The sequence below is a fragment of the Notamacropus eugenii genome, chromosome 1 (genome assembly GCF_028372415.1).
Source record: "Notamacropus eugenii isolate mMacEug1 chromosome 1, mMacEug1.pri_v2, whole genome shotgun sequence".
In the NCBI taxonomy this organism is placed as follows: domain Eukaryota; kingdom Metazoa; phylum Chordata; class Mammalia; order Diprotodontia; family Macropodidae; genus Notamacropus; species Notamacropus eugenii.
Window position 1 is genome coordinate 50,451,903 of NC_092872.1, and position 20,656 is coordinate 50,472,558.

The 20,656-nt window shown below is 45.1% G+C and overlaps 1 protein-coding gene across 7 annotated transcripts in view; it reads right to left on the reverse strand.

Annotated features, from left to right (window-relative positions):
- The window catches only part of CACNA1H (calcium voltage-gated channel subunit alpha1 H), a 416,735-nt gene extending 396,550 nt beyond the window's left edge, over positions 1-20,185 (reverse strand). For all 7 annotated transcript variants that reach the window (XM_072600754.1, XM_072600744.1, XM_072600736.1 and 4 more), the window contains exons 1-2: positions 19,353-20,185; positions 18,196-18,590 (exon numbers count right to left, since the gene is read on the reverse strand). In XM_072600754.1, the coding sequence (XP_072456855.1) occupies positions 18,196-18,575 (380 nt within the window). In that variant the 5' untranslated portion in view covers positions 18,576-18,590; positions 19,353-20,185. The remainder of the gene's footprint in view (positions 1-18,195; positions 18,591-19,352) is intronic.
- Between the last annotated feature and the right edge of the window lie 471 nt (positions 20,186-20,656).

Genomic DNA, 20,656 nt, shown 5'->3' on the forward strand with positions numbered 1-20,656 from the left:
ACTTCCAAGCTCCGTGCTTGTTCTAATGAGGCACAAAAGGATACCTGGGAAGGACAGGACAGCTTATGACTCCCACTTTGTGAACACATCATTAAAATAATTGGAGAGAAATTGGAGAGAAAGCCTACCTATGGAAAGAATTTAAACTCCCTTTGTTTTTGTTTGCTTTTGTATCCCCAAGAGCTCCAAGAATGCCCCCCCCCAACATAGAAGACACTTACTAAATGCTTGTTGATTGATGGAGGGAGGTCTTTGTGTGATGCAAACACTTCCCCTTCTAGTTCTTCTTTGTTGTCTCTATGCATGGGTCCAGAGATTGGAGAACAACTTACAACAGGGATCTCTAACCCATGACCCACTGCTTCCAGTGACTAGCAGCCCTCCAAATCATATCATGAAGTCCTTGACATGGTAGTGTGCCATACTCAACAGAGCGTTGGATCCAAACTCAAGTTCAAAACCCATCTTTGACACTTACTCTCTGTATGACCAAAGGAAAGTTACTTAACATTTCTGAGATTCAGTCCCCTCATCTGTAAAATGGGGATAATAAAACCTGTAGCACCTACGTCCCTGGAGTTGTTGTAAAAGCTCACATGAGATAATATGTGCAAAGCACTTGGCAAACAATAAAACCCTTTATAAATGTTGGCTATTATTTGTTCAGATGAATGTATAATTGGGTACACATGTCTTTATGAAGAAAAACAGAGATTTAGATAGCAGAAGTGCAAATAGATAAGTGTTATCTACTTAGAACAAACAAAACCTTGAGTTGGAGATCCCTAGCTTAGATTATCCAGTCCCCTTGGGCAGTCAAGGGGAAGTCTCAGTACACAGGGGAGAGCCACAGTTAAGCAATTCCATACTAATACATTAATCCAGAGGCGAGACTGTGCCTCCTTCTCTTATCCTCCATACTCAGCACTCCATAGTGCTGAGCACACAGAAGGGGCGCAGCAAACTTTCTGATTAGTTCCTTGGAGCAGTCAAACACTCCAGGCAGTAATAGTGGTAACAGTGGTAGTGAAAGTGGTAGTGATAGTAGGAGCAGTAATCGTAGTCATTTATATAGTAACGATCATGTGCCAGATATTATGCTAAGTGCTTTATAAATATTACCTCATCTGGTCCTCACAATAACCCTGGGAAATAGATGGCATTATGATTCTCACTTTACAGTTGAGGAAACTGAGGCAAACAGAAATTAAGTAACTTTCCTAGGGTCACATTTGGGACAGCTTGGTGGAACAGTGGATAGAGTGTTGGGCCTGGAGTCAGGAGGACCTGGGTTCCAATCCAGCCTCAGACACTAGCTCCCCAGGTAAATCACTTAACCCTATTTGTCTCAGTTTCCTCATCTAGAAATGGAGCTGCAGAAGGAAATGGCAAACCATTCCAGTATCTTTGCTAAGAAACCCCAAATGGGGTCATAAAATTAGACAACAACTGAATGACAGAGTGGCACAGGTTGTTGGAATCAAATGAGATACATATGGAAAGTACTTTGTTAGCTATTATTATCATTATTCTTTGCAAAATGATAGAATTGGACTAGTCGAATTCTAAGGCCTTTTTACTCCCCAGAACCACAGCCACATCTACCCTCTGCTGAGTTCTATGGTTACCCTACTTCTGATCTGCCAGACTGGTCATCTTAGGGGCTGAGAATCAAGAGCAGGGAAGGGCTATGATAACATATTGTCTTCTCCTGACCAGTCCCCCAGTAGACCTCTCTTCCTTCTCTCCTGTCCTGGGCCCAGGGCAGATGTGTAAGGTATTAGATCAAAGCCCAATCTTATAAATTTTGCCCATTTTACACAGTCTGACATCTATAACTAATGGGAACTCAGCTAAGTCCCTGCCTTTTCTTTGGTATCTCATTCTCTGGCCATCAGAATTCACTGTTGGAAACGTTCAGCATCATAAATTACCCATCCTCTGGGGCCTGGGTAAACATCTACATGGAGGAAAGAGGAGCTTATGAGCCCACAAAAGTAAGGTGAACTCATACCCCGTGTCATTCACATAGTCGTTAATCAAAACCCTTTGTGAAAGCTCAGTCAACGCCAGGTATTCTCCTATATGCCAGGAGTCCAGTCTCTGCCCACAGCTGCTTCCTCAATCTATTTACATGGGAGAAATACCAAGAAACCCAAGAAAGAAATTGCCTGGGTCCAGTAGGAGGCTGGGACCAAACCCAAAAATCGAAGTAACTGAAGGCCACTTTTTTTTTCCTGAGGTGTTTGAAAATAGGTGGGAACCTTGGAGACATCTCAGTTCTCTCCAGACCAAAGGGAGAAGCTGGCAGCACTCCTCAAAACTGTCTGGGTCATTCAATCATCTCTGCCTACCCTTCCCTCTCATCTTGCATATACTGCCTGATTAAGCTTCCTAACAAACCACTATTTTAGTATCACTCTACGGCTCAAAAATTTTTGGTAAGCTCTCCATTACCTGTTGAATAAAATATAAACACTTGCCACTTCCAAGTCCTCTCTAGTTTGGCTCTATATGATTCTTTCAGCCTTAGCTCTCACCATTCCCCCCCCACTCATTCTCTGCCCCCATCAAACTGGCCTACTTCCTGTCCTCTGTTATTATTCTATCCTCTCTGGTCTCTGTGCCTTTGTCTATATCAAACCCCTCATCTCAAATTAACTCTTGCCATCTCAGCTGGGCAAAATCCTTCCCCTTATGGAAACCATCAGAGAGCTCAGAGAGCCATCTCCTCTATGAAGGCTTCCTGTATTAGCTCTTCCTGCTCTAAGGTCTCATGCTGCCTTTTGTTTTTAAACTCTCCTATGAAGTTGCCACTTTCTGATTTACATTTGAGTCACTGGTACCTGTGTCTTAATCCCTCTACAGGGCTATAAGTGCTTGAGGGTGAAATGTGAGCCCTGTTTCACCCATGAATCTCACCCAGCTCTGGACTTGATGCACAATTAGTATTTTATGCACTTTTGTTGAATTAAATTGAATATGTGACAGATTCTGTAGGATGGGATCCTCTGTTCGTCAGCAGGGAGTAACCAGAGACCATGGATTAGAGTTGGAAGAAGGCTTAAATCTAGTCCAACCATGTCATTTTACAGAGAGGGAAACTACAGCTTGGAATTTGAACTCAGGTGCTCCAACTCTGAATCAAACATTCTTGCTACTCTGCCACATGAGCCTGTGTCCATTCCCATCCCCAAAGTGATGCAGCAGCAGCAGCCACCAGAAAGGGAAGCCCTAGCCTCTCCACTGGGCTCATCATGAGACCTTTGCTTTCACCACAAGTATCTAAAAACTGAATGGGGTGGTCCTGTCTGGAAAGGGTTTTTTTTTGGTTTGGTTTTGTGGGGGTTTTTTTTCTATTCTTTTTAAATATTTTTAGTCAGAGGTAAGGGAAGGGGGTTCAAATCTCTGGTATCATTGGTGTAGGGAATTCCAGGGAGGAAAATTTTCTCTACAAATGCAGGTTAGTAATTTTTCTGCAATTAATAGTTGCCTCAGGCACCAAGACTTTACGTATCTCCTCTAGGGTAACATAGCCAATATGCATCAGAGGCAAGTCTTCCTAACTCCAAGTTCAGCTCACTTTTCCATACCTCAAGCTGCCTCTCAGGGCAAATGCTGTGAAAGCATAAATACCTACAGGCAGCTAGGTGGCGCTGGACCTGGACTCTGGAAGATCTGAGTTCAAATTCTACCTCAGAAACTTACTAGCTGTGTTACCCTAGGCAAGTCATTTAACCTTTGTCTGCCTCAGTTTCCTCAACTGTAAAATGGGGCTAATGTACATCTCAGGCTTGTTGTGACTACCAAATTAGGTAATATTTGCAAATCACTTAGCATAGTTCCTAACATATGTGTGTGTTCATCCTTCATTGCTGAAGAAGACCCTGCCATCAGAGAAATAATGACATGACTTGCACTTGACTTTGTTTTTGAGTGAGGGAGGGCTGTGCAGGTCACCAGTCTCACTTCTCCTTCAGAGCCATCTGAATCCAGTGACCAGATATTCATCAGGATGACTGGAGATGACCGAGGATGAGGCAATTGGGGTTAAGTGACTTGCCCAAGGTCACACAGCTAGTGAGTGTCAAGTGTCTGAGATGAGATTTGAACTCAGGTCCTCCTGACTTCTGCACTGGGTGCTCTCTCCACTGAACCACCTAGCTGCCCACCTAACATATAGTTGGAGCTTAATAAATGCTTGTTCCCTTACCCCATGTGGAAATGTTTTCTTCACCGTGCTGATGAAAAAAACAACTGGGGAAATGATCGAGCAGAGTGTGATTGTGTGATGAATTTGGCATCAGAGGATCTGGGTGTGAATCACAACTCTGCCACTTACTACCTAACTGACCCCTGGCTTATCGGTAGGCCTCAGTTTATTCAATTGTAAAATGAGACTGTTGGACTTGTTGGTCTCTGAGGTTGCTTCCAAGTGTAAAGTGATGATCCCATATTTGGCTTCAGCGAGTTTCCAGTGGAGTCGGTCCTGCAGCTGACTCAGTCTTTTGCATGGCTGTGTGGTCTCAAGAACTCCGTTTCTTTATGTATCGTGATACATGTACCATTCTTTTTTGTCCCTTTAAGAATTCTGGAGACAAACTTCATCATGTGATTACAAAAAAAGAGTTTTTTTAACTTATATTCAAACAGATACCAGACCTTCAATAATATGTATGTGTCTTCTCTTCTACAATGTGTACACTGTAGTGCTGAAAGGTTCTGAGTGAATATGAGAAGAAAAAAAATCAGAAATCAAACAATTTCCTCTTTGCTTTTTCTAGTAAATTCTGACCTGGTTTCTTAATTGTCAATGATTTCTTCTGCATTCTGGAATTTTTGTCTTGGGGAAAGCAGCTGCTTGTTCTTTGTTATATTATCCCCAACAGCTGGCTTGGTCCTGATTGACCTTATTATCTAACATCCACTTTGAAATGTAGTGGCAGTGAACACACAGTCTAATACAAGCCCAAAAAACCAACTGCACATGCACAGGATGGAAGAAGTGGAGTCACCAAGCTTTTCACAGGGGAAAAAAGATCCAGGGGTTTCTAGTAGATTCTAAGCTCAATGTGAATCAACAACATGAAGCAATGGTTCAAAAGTTAGCAAAAACACCAAGTTCGTAACAAGAGTGGTAGGAGTCCTGTTGTCTGTCCACTGCCCCGACCCCCTCACTATATATGGAGTTATGTGTTCAGTTCTGGGCACCACACTTTAGAAAGGGCATTGAGAAGCAGTAGTATATGCAGAGAAGGGAGAGGAAGATGAGGAAAGCTAGACTAGGAAATAATTGGATAAAGGAATTTGAGGGTGCTTAGCTTAGAAAAGAATTGTCATAGCATAGGGGTGGAGAACTTGCAGCTTTGAGGCCTCAAGAGTGGGGACCTAGAGGGCCACACAAAAACCTAGAGGGCCATAAGCAGTCTCAAGACTGAAGGTTCCACACTCCTGCTGACTGTACCATGTCATTATATCATGACTTCCAGGGCTATCATGTGATAAAAGGAGAACTAGAATTAATGGGTGGTGTGGTGAGAAAATTCAGAGCACTGCAATCACAAACTTTGTGGTTTGGTCATTTCTGTTGTGTCTGACTCTTTGTAACCCCATTTGGGGTTTTCTTGGCAGAGATATTGGAGTGGTTTGCCATTTCCTTTTCCAGTTCATTTTATGGCTAAGGAAACTGAAGCAAACAGGGTTAGGTGACTTGTCCAGGGTCCCTCAGCTAATAAGTGTCTGAAGCCAGACTTGAACTCACTAAGATGATTCTTCCTGACTCTAGGCCCAGGGTGCTATCCACTGTAATACCTACCTGCCCCAACCTAACAATGTATAGGGTCCCAAAAGAAAATGGGCTAATTAGGTAATGGATTTCCTGTCACTGGAGACGTTTAAGCAGAGGTTGAATGACACTTGGAGGAATATTGTAGAAGGGACTTGAGGAAGTGATTGGATTAGATGACTTATAAAGGTCTTTCCATGTCTGGAACTCCATGCTTCTGAGAGTCTAAGGCACAAAAATGAATAAATCTTCTGAATGAGAAGTTGTGTTGGTGTGCTTTGGACCCGAAGGGCAGTCACAGTTCTAGGAGCTTCCTGTGTCATTAACGAATGTGTCTATTATTTCTCAAGTTTAAAGAAGCTTATCCAGGGAAAGGAAGCTTTTTGCATTTTCACACCAGATTTTGCCTCTAGAGAACTAGAATACAAAATAGAAAATGAGAACAAAGATGTTTCTTAAGAAGTGAAAACCCCAAAGCCAGACCATCAAGCACGGCAAATCGTGCCTTAATTATTTTAAGGAACCCATTGTTAAGTCATTTCACTGACTTCAAGGACTCCAAACACATTAGCTAGGGACAGAGAATCCCAAACCCTTATGACATGGCCCCAGTGTTGTGTCCGGGGGCAACTAGACATAAATCTTTTCGCCAGACTAATAGATTGCCCTGCCAGGAGCTCATCACCAGCATCTCAGAGGCTAAGTGCCTTGGATATCTACCCATCACACCCCCAAAAGCAAATGGCCAAAGGACATAAGTGAGATCTCAAAACTGAGAGGTCAAACATATTGAACAAAATCCTCTACGTTAGCAGTTCTCAGAGTGTGGTTAGCCCAGGAACCCTTTGAGGGGGTCCAAGGGGTCAAAACTATTTTCATAATACTGTTGAGACATTATTTGCCTATTTTTTCCTAACTGAATGTATATGAGGTTCAATTTTCTTCATCTATTTGAACCAAAACAACATGGACTGGATGCAGAAGCAGATATGAGAGTCCATCTGTCTTCTATTAAGCCAGATATTAAAGAGATCTGCAAAAAGATGTAAAACAATGCCACTCTTTTCACTGTTTTTTCTGAAAACAGTTATTTTTCCAAAAGTAGGTTATTTATGCTAACATGTAATGGATTTATTATTGTTATTTAAATGAGTTAAAAAGTGTTTTAAAAATTATTAGTTTTCATTTCTAATATGGTAAATAATGATATTTATAACCCACATGAAACTGTTTGGGGTCCTCAATAATTTTTTGAGTATAATAGGGTCCCGAGTCCCAAAAGTCTGAGAACCTCTGCCCTAGATTTTAGGAGTAATTCTTCTGGGGCAAATTAAAGGCTTGCCAAAGGTAAGCATTCTAGGCTTCCAGGTAAACTAGTTAAAGGCAGGGCCTAGGTATCCTTCTCCTCAACCCCCAGAGAAAAGAGCACAGACATAGGCCTACCTAGAGTGAGGATCTAGGAAAGATTTGCACTTGAAAGACAAATGCCCCAAAGACAGGGAGGATGAACCAGACAATTTTGGCCACTGCCTCTCATTCTTTTCTCCATCATCAAAGAGAAGCTACTTACTGACAATAGCAAGGCTAAAAATCATTTGTTTAAAAACAGCTTTCGGGCCTGATTGCTGTTCTCAGTACATGAAAATATGTCTATACTTCAGAAGTCTGGTTACATGTCCAAAGTCTCACAACAGAACACGGAGCCAAGTTCAGTAAATACTTTTCATTTACTAAGGGCAGGAGTCAATGCATCTTCAAGAAGAGGAAGAAACCCAATTTGAGAATATCTCCTCCCTGCTTGCTCTGTGTGCACATGCACACACACACACACACACACACACACACACACACACACACACACACATAGATACACACACAGACACAGACAGACAGAAAGACAGACACATGCTCCCTACCTGTTCCATATTGTAGAATCAAAGAATATTAGAGCTACAAAGGATTGTAGAAGGCATCGAACCCAACCTATCCATTTTACAAAGGAAGGACCTGAGAAAGGGAAATGACTTGCCCAAGATCACTCAGCTAACCTAGGGTCTGCAGAATCCAAACCTCAGATTTATCATTACCCCACATTTCCTCCATGAAGCCTAGCCTGGTTCCCCTTGTGGGTAATTATCATACTTTGTCTTTTACCTTTCTAATATATTTTTATAATATCATGAGTTATTAGTTCAGGTTGGAGAAGGAAATGTGAAACCGCTCCAGTATCTTTGTTGAGAAAACCCCAAGCGGAGTCACGAAGAGTCAGAAACTATTGAACAACAAATTTAAGGCAGCTAGCTGGCACAGTGGATAGAATGCTGCTGGGCTGGAGTCAGCAAGACTCATCTTAGTGAGTTCAAATCTGGCCTTGGACACTTACTATGTGACCCTGGGCAAGTCATTTAACCCTGTTTGCCTCAGTTTCCTCATCTGTAACATGAGCTGGAAAAGGAAATGGCAAACCACTCCAGTATCTTTGCCAAGAAAACCCCAAATGGGGTCACAAAGAGTGGGGCATGATTGACAAACAACTGAATGACAACATAAAATCATTATAGGAGCTTGTGGCTTATCATCCCACTAAACTATAAACTGCAAAAAGGCAGGAAAATGGACTGAATAAATTGTCTACTTCTTTTGGTGCCCAACACATGCTTTGTTAACTTGGTTTCTTTTTGTTGTTGTCATTTTTGAATGAATGAAAGAATAAACTGAAAGGAATAGAATGGAATGGAATGTTGTCCTGCCCTAAGGCAGAATTTAGTTGGGTCAGTCTTTAGCCCTGACCACACACAGGCAAGCAAAAAGCAGCTCTGGACAGGAGCTTACCAGCCAGAACAAATCACCTCCATGTGTACACACAGGCAGAAGGGCATTCAGATAAGAGAACTTCCTTGAGCTAGGGGTTGGCAACCTGTAACCTATGGGTCAAGTTACTTGGCGCATGGCACAGGCGCCGCAACAATGATCCCCTCTCAGCTGCCAGGAGGATTCAGCAGCTGGCTCAGACTCCCATCCCTCTCACACGTTAGTCAGCAGGAGTTCAGCCTCTCTTGATTCGCAAGTCTGCAGGCTGACCCCCACATCCAAATGTTCTCCTTAGGATTCAAGGCAAGTGGTTAAGGATCCCATCCCTGAAAGCCATCAGTAATCCCTTGACTCATCATTCTCCAAGGGACCCTAATATTCCAAAAAGGCACTAAAGCCACAGAGATGCATAGGAACAAATGGATGTAGGGTTTTAGTCTCATCTTAGTATTATAGGAAAATTAAATTCCAATAGTAGGATCTCAGAGCTGAGAAGGTTCCAAGGGATCATCTAGCCTAATGGCACATGCAGTGCAGGAATTCCTTTCACAGTAGCCCCAACAGGTGATCAGTTTTCTATCTGAACACCCCCAGTGACTGTCTCACATGGTGGTCTGTTCAATTGTTGGACAGAGTTAATAACCAGGAAGCTCCCCTAACCATTTACTCCTCCTGAGAGCCAAAGCTACCTAGGATTCCCTAACATTTTAGGTTGGAGAAGGTAATGGCCAACCACTCCAATATCCTTGCCAAGAAAACCCCAAGTGGGGTCACAAAAAGTCAGAAACTACTGAACAACAAATTTAGGGCTGCTAGATGGCATAGTGAATAAAATGCTGCTCCCTCACACCCTGGATCCCCAAAGAGTATTGCCCTCCCCCATTTTACAAATAAGGAAATGAGACTCAGGATGGTGATTTGCCCAGTCACACAGCTAGCATATCTCAGAGCCAGGTCCTCTGGTTCCAAATCCAGCATGATTTCTACTGTATTGTGCTGCTCAGGGATCCTTTTGCCTTCTCTTCCTCAGGCTAAACTCCCACAGTCCAAAAACCTTTTCTCACAGGACATGGCTTTGAGTCATTTTAACCTCCCAGAACCACTCCAAACTCTCTTTCCCTAATTCCACTTCCAGTGTCTCTGCCCTTCTAGGCACATCCTTTCAGAAAAGAGAGTCACTTACATATAAAATCATTCCAAAGTATGTGATATTTGGGTTTTTTGCTCATAAATTAATATTTTAATAGAAAATATTCATACAGTAAACCTACCTTGTCTCCTAGCCAAATACTGTTAAGGACTAGCCCTATTGCAACAGAAAACAAGGAGAACTGTTCATTCTTCCCCCTTCTTGTGAATATTAACAGGAATTCCAAAAGCCACTGAACCCCTTGGGGGAATGTTCCACAAGCCTCCAGGAGCCAAGGTCTCCTAAAGGGAGCCTTTGGGTGATTTGGCTGAACTACTTCTTTTCTCTTTTTATTTCTCATTGCAACATCAACAATGTTAATAATAGATAATATTTATATAGCACTTACTATATGCTAGACACTGTGCTAAACACTTGACAAATATTATCTTATTTGATGTTCACAACAGTATTGGGAGGTAGGTGTTATTATCCTTATTTTATAGATGAGGAAACTGAGGCAAACAGAGGTTAAAAGATTTGCCCAAGGTCACAAAGCTAGTAAGTGTCTGAGGCTGAATTTGAACTCATTCTTCCTGACTCCAGGTCCAGGGCTCTATGCACTCTACCACCTAGCTGCCCCTGCAGAAGCTCTCTGACAGGGTAAGGGATTGGGGGGAGGATATATTCAGAAATGAAAGTGATATGAAAACAAAATATCTCAACAAAATGTCTTTTTTAAATAAAAGGGGAAGGAAGAGAGGGCATCGTTTTAAGGGAAGGTCTAACTCAATGATAGAATTCCAGTTATCCTTGGGAAAGATATTGAGAGGTATCCTTTACATCAGGCCAGGGTAGAGAATGTTTCTCTCCTTCTGTGTAAGACTAGCCCTGCTTTCCCCTTCCCCTGATCACTGCCCTGTACACTGATAATTCACAGACTAACTTGACCAAGAGACTGGCATTTTCAGTAATCACATACAAATTCACCAGAAATTTTGGCCACCACATGCCTCTTTCCCTTTCTCATATGACTGATGAAGCTTAAGCAAAATAAAGATGACAGTCTGTGGTCTTGGAGCAGCAAGTGAACACAAATTCCCTTGTAATCACTTTCTTTTTTCTTGTCAGAGGAAATAGAGAGGAACTAGCCATTAGTTGACATTGAGGGTGTTGCTCCAGGTCCCAGGAGGAGGGATGGATACAAACCACCACTTCAGACTGAGTTCCTTCAGAGTGCCCCGGGGAGAGGGGAATCACCAGGAGACCTACTCAGAGGCATCCTCTTCAAAGAGCAGGTTGCTCCCCTGGGATCTTCTTAAAGATTTCAAGCTGGAAAGAACCTTGGACAGCCCTTCATTTTATAGATGAGGAAGTTGAGGCCAAGTAGGGCAAAATAAATGGCACAAAGACCCAAAGATAGTAATCACCAGAGGCAAGATTTAAGCCCATGTTTTTCTGACTCTAAGTCTAGTACTCTATCCACAACAACACATTTGGTTTAGTCATAGAATCTTAAAGTTGGAAGTGACCTCAAGAGATAGCCTAGCCCAACTCCTAGTTTGTTAAATTAGGATTCAACTCTACAATATGCCTGATAGTTTATCATCCAGCCTCAGTGATGACTCATTCACAATTCAAATTGTAGTCATGTCATTGATTTGTTGTGTAATGTTGGGCCAATTATGTCCCTTCTCTGTGCCTCAGTTTCCTTTTCAGCAAAATATGAGGACTGGACTAGATGACCTCTAAGATTCTTTCTGGTTCTGGCTTTCTGCAGTTCCTTATGCTAGATTCTCATTTTCAGCTTATTTTTAGAGCTAGAACTTCGGAGCTAGAAGAGATCTGATAGACCATCAAGTCCAATCTCCCTTTTTTGACAGGTGTATGTATACGATTCACTTTCAAAAGAACCTTCCACATGAGAATCCAAACCTACTGTACCCCTCAGATTGCACCTGTGAGGTATCTACTTCATCCTTCTTTAACCAGACTTGGGACAAAAATGAAAGAAACTCCTGGATTGATGTCAGTGACAAATACCAATAAGTACTTCTCTATAGTTCATCCATTCTGATCCCATGGACTCTCGCTACAATTATTCATAATTCGCTGAATCCTAGATTCAGCTTAAGCAGAATTTGGTGCAGGTGTTCACAGGGTTCCTTGAGGTGACATCTCTTCCAGTGCTAATGTTCTAGTCGGACTGTTGGATGTCAGAAACAAAGTTTTCTTTATAAAAACTTCTCTTTGAACTGCAACCAATACCAACAGAAAAAAGGGACCATAGACATCATCTCATCCAATACCAACTAGAAGGATGAATCCCCAGCTAAGACATTCCTAACCTAAGGTCTTCCTCTTAAAGACTTTTTTAAATGAGGAACTGACTGCATCTCAAAGCAGTTTGTCCCATTGCTGGACAGCTCTTGTTATCAACTAGTAGAGAAGAATCCTTAACATCATCTATTTGTTGGGAGACAGAATGTTTCATTTTTGTCTTTCCATCCCCAATACTTGGCACAGAACCAAAAACAGTATATGCTTAAATAAATACTTGCTGAATGAATGAATGAATGGATGGATGAATCTAAAGAGTTAAGCAATGTGGAGCCGCATATTCAGAATCACTCACAGCAAATTCAATCTCAACCCTACAGAGAAGGGCAAAGTGAGGCTAGAACTTCCGTAGCCCTGCTGAATAAGGTTTGATTGTTGGATGATCATATGTCTTTTACCCTTCTCCCAAGGGTTCTTGTTGGTTTATAGAAGAAACTGCATGACATTAGGCTTAGCATTAGAGTCAGGTTAGGGTCAAGATACAGACTTGGTTTAAGATTAGGGCAAAAGTTAGCAAGGATTTACAAAATGTTTTCCTCACAACTACACTATTGTCCTCTGTACACCTTAAGGTGCAGTCTAAATGTGAGTTATTGTCATGCTGGTTAGATTAAATTAGAGTAAGGCCTCAGGGTAGAAATAGAGGCAGAACTAAGGCTCAGTGTTTCTTTAAGGATGAAATAACACACAGAATAGATTTAATTGCTATTTACACCATGTTCAAATCTCCTGCCTCACCAGGATGCTTATACGGCAAAATCTAGCATGTGCTCTCTTCTTCAGGATGTGCCTTTTTGTATTAAGACAGAATTTTTGGTTCCAAGGGAGATCAGTTCCGTCCATCACTTCCTAATGACAGGACCAACCCTTTTTTTCCTCATCATTATTTCAGGTGGGTATACTCCTACTCATTACCCAGGCTGTCCTCTACCAGAAGATCACAAGCACCCTCACCCACCCCCTCTGCTGGTTTGTCTGGGACCACAGTCCAATGAAGGTTCCTGGCGTGGATTGCCTCCAGGGGCTGTACCATTCTCTCTGCCTGTGACATCACCAGAAACAAAGTCTACCTTTAATAAGAATCCTTCCCTCATTGCAGAATTGTCCCTGATTGCATTTTGTGCAAAACACAGACACGGCAAACTTGAGCCACCACCAAGCTCACATAACCCAGCCTGACAGGCTACAGTACACAAAATCCCACCCACCTCCCTCTATAAATAGGCCTGTGTAGGAGCAACAGTACTCACCAAAAAAGTTCTATCGCAATTATATTTTTAAAAAGAAAAAGTAAATCAATAAGGATGCCCCCCTCCCCCTTGGAAGCTTCTTTGAGCTGGATTTTATTTAAACTGACAGGCACACTCAAAATAACTACAGGTCTTTGTTTCCACACTTCTCCTGGAGAATGCCTTCCCTCCTTAAACAGAGTGTGAAAAGTTAAGGACTTATTTAAAGACTGACCCTGTCTTCATTCAAAACACTACTCATACCCAAGAGCAGGCTGCAGCTTCCTAGATATGATATTCTGCCACAGTCTGTCTTGTCGAATTCAGAGACAGTCCCCAATTCTGGGCCCCCTCCATTTGTACATTTGATTTACAACTTGTAAGCTGAAGAAACAAACTGGATTATCATGGCCCTCCATTCTGCTATCTGATTCCTTCCATCCACCCCCACAATATGCCCAACCAAGATTCCAAAAACAGTATTGTTTCCCATGCATCTAGAGCTGTCTAGAAAGTTGATCAAAGTTTCCTAAATCTTGTTTAGCTCCTAATAACCAGGAAAACTGAACTACATGCAAAGTCATTCTTGGGTAAACTCTCAAGCCTGTACATATGGCCATTTTCTCCCCAGTACCAAAGAATTTGCAAAGGACTCTCTTACCATATACATTAGAACCCAATCTGATCTCGAGTCCTTTGCAGTAAGCTGATCTTCCCTACACCTGTCAGATCCACAATTGCTTTTTTTAGATTCTCTCCCCACCCTTAACCTCTGTACTTAAACCTTCACACTTGCAACTTAAATCTGTTGGAGGTCAGAGCCTCCATCTGGAATGACTAATATTCATTAAAAAATCATCCATTCGCTCAATAAGTTTTAAGTGCCTGCCATGTGCCTAGCACTGTGTTCCTAGTTGGGTAGGCATACAAAAAAACTCAAAAAAAAAATTAGTACTCCCCCTTAGGAACTTATATTTCTCTAGCTATGCAGACCCAGGATTTTAGCAGGTTGAAATATAAAATAATTCTGTAGTTTGAACTGATCTTATAAAGTTAGCCCTAAATAACAGAAGTGGTTTGCGTTGCAAGAAGGAATAAAATTGTATTGGGAGAGAAGGGAATGTATAGAAAAGAGGCAGTGTTGATTGCAAAAGGGGGATTGGGATTGTCCTTTAGGACTCATGAATGGACCATGACAATTGAAAACACAGAAGAGGCTAAAAATAACTTCTTGAGGTGATGGAAAGAGGACACACTCTCTTGAGTCCTGCAGATAAGTTAATGCCCATTTTCATTCCCAGAGTGATCAGAATCAATATAGAAATTCAACATAGCATTAAGTTTAGACTCAGGTTCTATGTTGTTCCTACTGGTCTTTTAAGAAGAAGACCCTTGTCATAGGACACAGAAGAAGGATTGCCTATCTCTGGTGCTGAAGCAAAAGCTAACCTAGAGATGGAACTTTGTTGCCCGAATGATGGAATCCACCTCCAACATTTCTCATTCACTGTACCTGACCCTATTTCTATCCAAATTACACTCACATCTCTCCTTGGAAGGTAGAGCTCCCTGATGTCTTCTGCAGAGATGCTTTCCTAGGTATTCTTACCTTCCCTCAAATCTCTTTGGGTTTTTCCTCTTCCATAAAGAGCCAAGTAAAATCCATTCAGATTGTAATTCACATCTCAAGACAGGAAGGTGAGTTGGATATCTGGATACTTTCAGAGATAAATCTCTCTCTCTCTCTCTCTCTCTCTCTCTCTCTCTCTCTCTCTCTTTCTCTCTCTCTCTCTCTCTCTCTCTCTCTCTCTCTCTCTCTCCCTCCCTCCCTCCCTCTCTTCCTTCCTCCCTCCCTCCCTCCCTTCCTTCCTTCCTTCCTTCCTTCCTTCCTTCTTCCTTCCTTCCCTCTTTCCTTTCTCCCTCCCTTTTCTTTATTTTCTTCCCTTCCTTCTTTACTTTTTTTACTTCTGCTTTTCCTTGTCTTTCATCCTTCCCTCCCTCCTTCCCATCTTTATTCTGTTCCCTCCCTTCCCTCTTTCCTTCTTTCCTTCCCTCTTTACATTTATATCCTTCCTTCCATTCTCCCCTCCATCCCTTACTTATCTTTCCTTTACTTCTTTCCTTCCCTTCCATTTTTCTACTCTTTCCTTCCTTTCTCTCTTTATTTTTTTACTTCTGCTCTTCCTTGCCTTTCTTCCTTCCCTCCCTCCTTCCCATCTTTATTTCTTTCCCTCCCTTCCCTCTTTCACTTTCTTTTCCTCTTTACTTTCTTCTTTCCCTCCTTCCTTCTTTCCCTCTCTTTTTACTTGTTTGTATTCTTCTTTCTTTCCTTTCTCTCTTCTTCCTTTCATCACTCCTTCCCTCCTGAACTCAAAGAAATATCATTTGCTGTTATGTCCACTTCCTATATTAAAAAACAACAACCCAAAAGTAGGTAGAAATCTCTAACAATCCCCAAACAATGCTTTTCCTCTGGCTAGCTTACAAAAAACTAAAATTCAGATGCAAAGATTGACGTAACTGAACAAACAAAACAAACCCACACATACAAAAAGAAGTGCCAGCAACTTGGATGAGAGAGAGGGAGAGAGAGAGGAACTTCAGGATACAAGCTAGTCCTATGATCAGTTTAGGTTTTTTTTCTTTACAAATACCTCCAAATGAAAAAAAAAATGGGAAGGAGATATTTATTGAGGGCTGGCCCTGAACTCATTCCACCAACTGAAGGGCTAATCTCAACAAGTAGATTTATCTACTGGATTTAGGATCCTAGAGCCTTTTATCCCTTAATTCTTCAATATTGTCACTTGGACCAATTTCCTTTCCAATGACACAGAAGCCTGATGGCAAGAGATTCCACTTCTCAAAGAGGGTCCATATCATATACAAAATGGGTATATGTGTGTCTGGGCAGGGGCAGGGGGTGGGGAGAGTAAAGATAGTGGTTGCAAAGTCTCATTTACAGAAAGATAGATTCTACACAAACTCAACAGAGCCTCTAGACACTTAGAACCCTTAGGCACAAGAAAAAAAATCTACTGTTCATCTCCCTTATTTCTTGGTATAACATAGCAGCCCCTTCTCCCATTCCCAACAGTTCATCCTCCTCAGATGGGAGGATGATAACCTGGTTTAGAAGGGTTCAGGGAATCCAATTCACCCAGTGTTTGGATTTTAGAAAAGAGAAACATCAGTTTTTATTACCTTTTTTGGAGCTCAGATTCCTCATCTATATTTAATATTTATACAGCAAAATGCACAAGGTCAGGAAAATGTAAATAAACATTGCTCATCCTTATTTCTTCTTGTCTTCCTAACTTTGACAAGGAAAGTTAGTGTGGTCGGCTTTTTCACCCCTGCCTTGCTGCTCTCAACACCAAATCACTCCAGCTCTGTGCAAACTAAAAACTGAGAGACATCCAACGCCCCTAGCAACCACAATGGCACAGCTGCCTGAATAAACCCAGGCCTCAGAAATGCAAGACTGCAAAAGTGGGGGTGGGGGTGCCTGAACTGATACTGGGAATATCCACTAAACCAGGCAACTGCAGCTCACTGCCAAGGAATCCACAACATCTATCATGGAGCAATCTGATGTTCAACCTATGTGTCTTCATACAACCCCTGCCCCATTCTCCCTCCACACAAAGCGAGAGCTCTCAAATTAACAAAGAATTTGCCAGAGCTTCGGAAAGCCTGACTTCTTAAGATTTCCTGGCCATAATGACAGACAATTCTAGTATCACACATGACTTTTCTTGCTTGTGTCTGAAATTCAGTTTTCTACTTGTCACAAAAAGAACACGTTTCTCTATGGTTGGAGATGAAATCAGCTGGGGAGATGAAAAAGGGGAGCAAGGGGTCTGTCTTCTTCTCCCATCTGAAGTTGGAATTAGTCCTAAACATTTCCAAATTGAACCACAACAGGTTCACAGTCAACTCCACCCATCCGCCAAACAGTCATCCTTGCTGCAAAATGAAACATACACACTCCCCTTAGAAAACAGTTGCATGTTTATGCCTGTGTTCTGCCTGCCTTTGTACTCTTTTAAACAAATACTTCTTTTTCTCTCTCCTGTTTTGGGATTTGGTAGGTTCTCCTTCTCCTCCTCTAAGGACTTTGCAGACATACAGGTAAATAAGTGTCAAAGAAGTTCCATTTCACTGATTCCTGATCAAGTGCAGGTGAACTGTTATCTTTTCCCCACCATACAAATTTACCTAGTTTCCTAATGAGAGAGAAGTGTGAAGTGGAGAGAAGCCACAAGACTACATTCTCCTTTTCCTACTTGGATAGCCTAACTCTTTTTGAAGAGTAAAATCATGTTAACATGCCTTTGCAGGGACTCCCTACAGAATCGAGTTAGAAAATGCCCTGCCACTCATATCACTTCTGCACAGAAAAGGAGATCAAGGGATCAGGCTTCTCCAATATTGCTCCAGGAAGCCAAGGTCTCTAACAACTCAAGCAGAACAACGCGATGCTGGGAGACATCAACGTGTAACTAACTGCTTTGAGTCCATCCCAATCATTCACACCAAGTTTTCCCAAGCGCCCCTGGCAGGTGGGCTTCCCAGGCCACAGGCCACCTTCCCTGAGAGACACGTAAAAGCTTCGGTTCCCAGGCACCCACCCCAAAGCCCGTAGGTCCCTCCCAGGATGCAAAATCCTGGAAGGAAAAAGGATTCTTGGTGTCCAGGCAAGGCAGGGCAGGGCAGGGGAGGGCAAGGGGGTCAGTTATGCCCCTGGAGCACTTCGCAAAGGAAGGCAGGGCAGCCCACCTCTCCTCTTTCCCTTTCGGATGCCGTGGCCACTTCGCGCCTAGCAGCCTGAGCCCTGTGCGCCCTTCTTTATGAAGTAGCGGCCCAAAGGGGGCATAAGGACTAGAAGGGAAGGATATGGGTTACAGACCAGTCTGAGGCACCAGCTCCGCGGCCGCGAAGTCTGCTTGAGGCAGAAGAAGACCGTGGCGGCCAGAGCCGGGTAGGGGACTTGCTCGTCGTCCGCGGCGCCCAGCTCCGGCTCTGGCTCTTGCTCGGGCTCGGGCTCGGTCGCCGGCTCCGCCGGCTCCTCCGGTTCCGGCGCGCGCTCACGCTCCAGCTCCCGTTCCCGGGCAGAGGACGCCCCCGAGGCCACGCTGCCTTGGAGAGACTTGCTGCCGCTGGCCGCATCCTCCTCCTCTTCCTCCCCAGGCTGGGAAGCCTGGACCGACGCGATGGGCACCCGGACCTCGTCGCTAGCCAGCGGCTGCAAGGGCTGTCTCCTCTCGCCATCAGTCATGATCGCGGGCGGCACCTGCGGGGAGGGAAGGGGGAGGGGGAACGACAAAGGCAGCGCTGACCCTGGTGGGTGGGGGGGCTACACCTCTACTCCCTCCCCCCGCCGCCCCCGGCCGGCCCCGCCCCAGACAGCCGGGGAAGGGGGAGGGCAGAGAGAGAGGGACAAAGGGGAGAGGGACTGGGGCTGAGGGTGGGGGTGGGGGTATTCCCAAGTGCCGAGGACAAACTAGGGGCCGGGAGGCGGTGGCAGAAATGGAGCCTAAGGACGTCCAGCGCCCTACTCCCTCCCACCTCTCCCCCGACTTCTCCCCACAGAGAGACTCCTCCAGAGCAGAAAGCCGGCCGGGCCGGCGGGCGCCGGGGGCTGGGAGCGTGTGCCACGCCGCCGACCCCCGCCCGAGGCCGCCTCAGCGCCTTTGTCTTTCGTATTAAAGCAAATGCTCACTTAGACCCCCCCCACCCCCCGCGGTACCCCAGCACCCGCTACTTTCCTCCCCCTGCTCTCATTACACCAGGCCAGGCTGGGCACTGGGCATTCGCCGTCCCCTAACCTACTGTCCCTCCAGGTTGGGTACGCTGGAAAACCGAAGGAGGAGGGGATTTCTGGAAGGAGGTACCCCCTCCCCCGAGTTGGATCCTGGCTTTGGGGAAGTTGGAAAGGGGTCCAGGGAGGCGGAAAGTGCGGGGCTACAGCGAGGCGGGCAGGGGGTCGAGCTGCGGGGGTCTTGAGTCCCGGGCCCGGGGACTAAGTGCCCTAGTGGCTCTTTCGAGGCCTCACCTGGGTCCGGCGACCAGATGGCTCCCCACGAGCATAGCCGTGACGTCCCGTTCACCGCGCACCAGGGCAGGGAGACACTTCCCGGGAAGCCAGGACGGCGCCCGCCCGGACTCCAGCTTTGTAAATCCAGCAGCCACTAGGAGAGCCCCGATTGACGGCGCGGTGGCGCGCGCTTCGCGTCTCCTTCGCTCGCTCGCTCCCTCGCGGTCCCTGTCTCTCTGTGTCTCTGTGTCTCTGTCTCAGGCTGGCTCAGTCCTGCCCCCACCTCCTCCGCCTCCCGGAGAGATGCGCCCTCCCCCTGCCTCCCAATTCCCGAGGCGGGCGGACGCGCAGCCTCGGGACCCGGGGTCGGGCCTCTGGGAAGTCAAGCTAAGGCGAGGACCCGGTGGTCAGCAGAGGCGCGAGGGGCCGGGATGCCGAGGCGCTTGGGTCGCCAGCTCCGGAGCCTCCCCGCTCCGCTCTGCTCCGCGCCGCACAGCCCAGCCCAGCACAGGAAACTTCGGCTTTACCAGCCGGAGGAGGGACCGAGGGAGGAGGCAAGGAGGAGGGGCTGGGAACCCGGTGGAGCCGGGAGGGAGTGGAGTGGGGTACGCGGCGCGGAGAGCGGAGGCAGGGTGGCGATGGAGCCCAGGTGATCCCGTCAGCGGGGTATCTCTCTCGCTTCCCTCCGTCCCTAGCTTTCCTCTCTCTTCCTGCTCTCTTTTCTTGCCCCCCTCTCTCTTCTCTCTCTTTGTCTCTGTTTCCTCTCTCCCCTCCCTCTGTACCAGTCTCTGCTGTGTCTGTCTCCGTCTCTCCCTTCTCCTTCCTTAGCTCAGGGTCTAGTTTTCTTCTCTACTCTTCCTCCCTCCTTGTCTATCTCTGTCTCTTTTCTCTCCCTCCTTTTCCTCTGTGTCCCCCTCCCCCCTTCCCCCCCGGTCCCGTTTGTTTTATCCTTCTGGACCTGTCTTTTTCTCTCCTCCTCCCCCGCCCCTTCTCTCTCTCTCTCTCCCCTTCCTTCCGCCTAATGCCCCTTTAGGTGACTGCTGGCTCTGGAGTCAAGGGCCCTGGGGTAGGGGTCGGAGGGCACATAAGATGTCTGATCAGGTGACGGAGTCCTGCTCCACCCTGCTCCCTTTCTTTCCCTAGCGTCAGTGTGGGGTCCCTGTCAGGTTCAGTATCTGACCCTTAAACCTTGAAGGAAGTAGGGGCGGAGGGCTTTTCCTTTTTCCTTCAGCAGGATTCCTGACCGGGGAGGGGATAGAGGAATAACAATTTTCCACTATCCTTCCAGCACCCCGACTTGCTCCTTGTCCCCTTGACCTCCA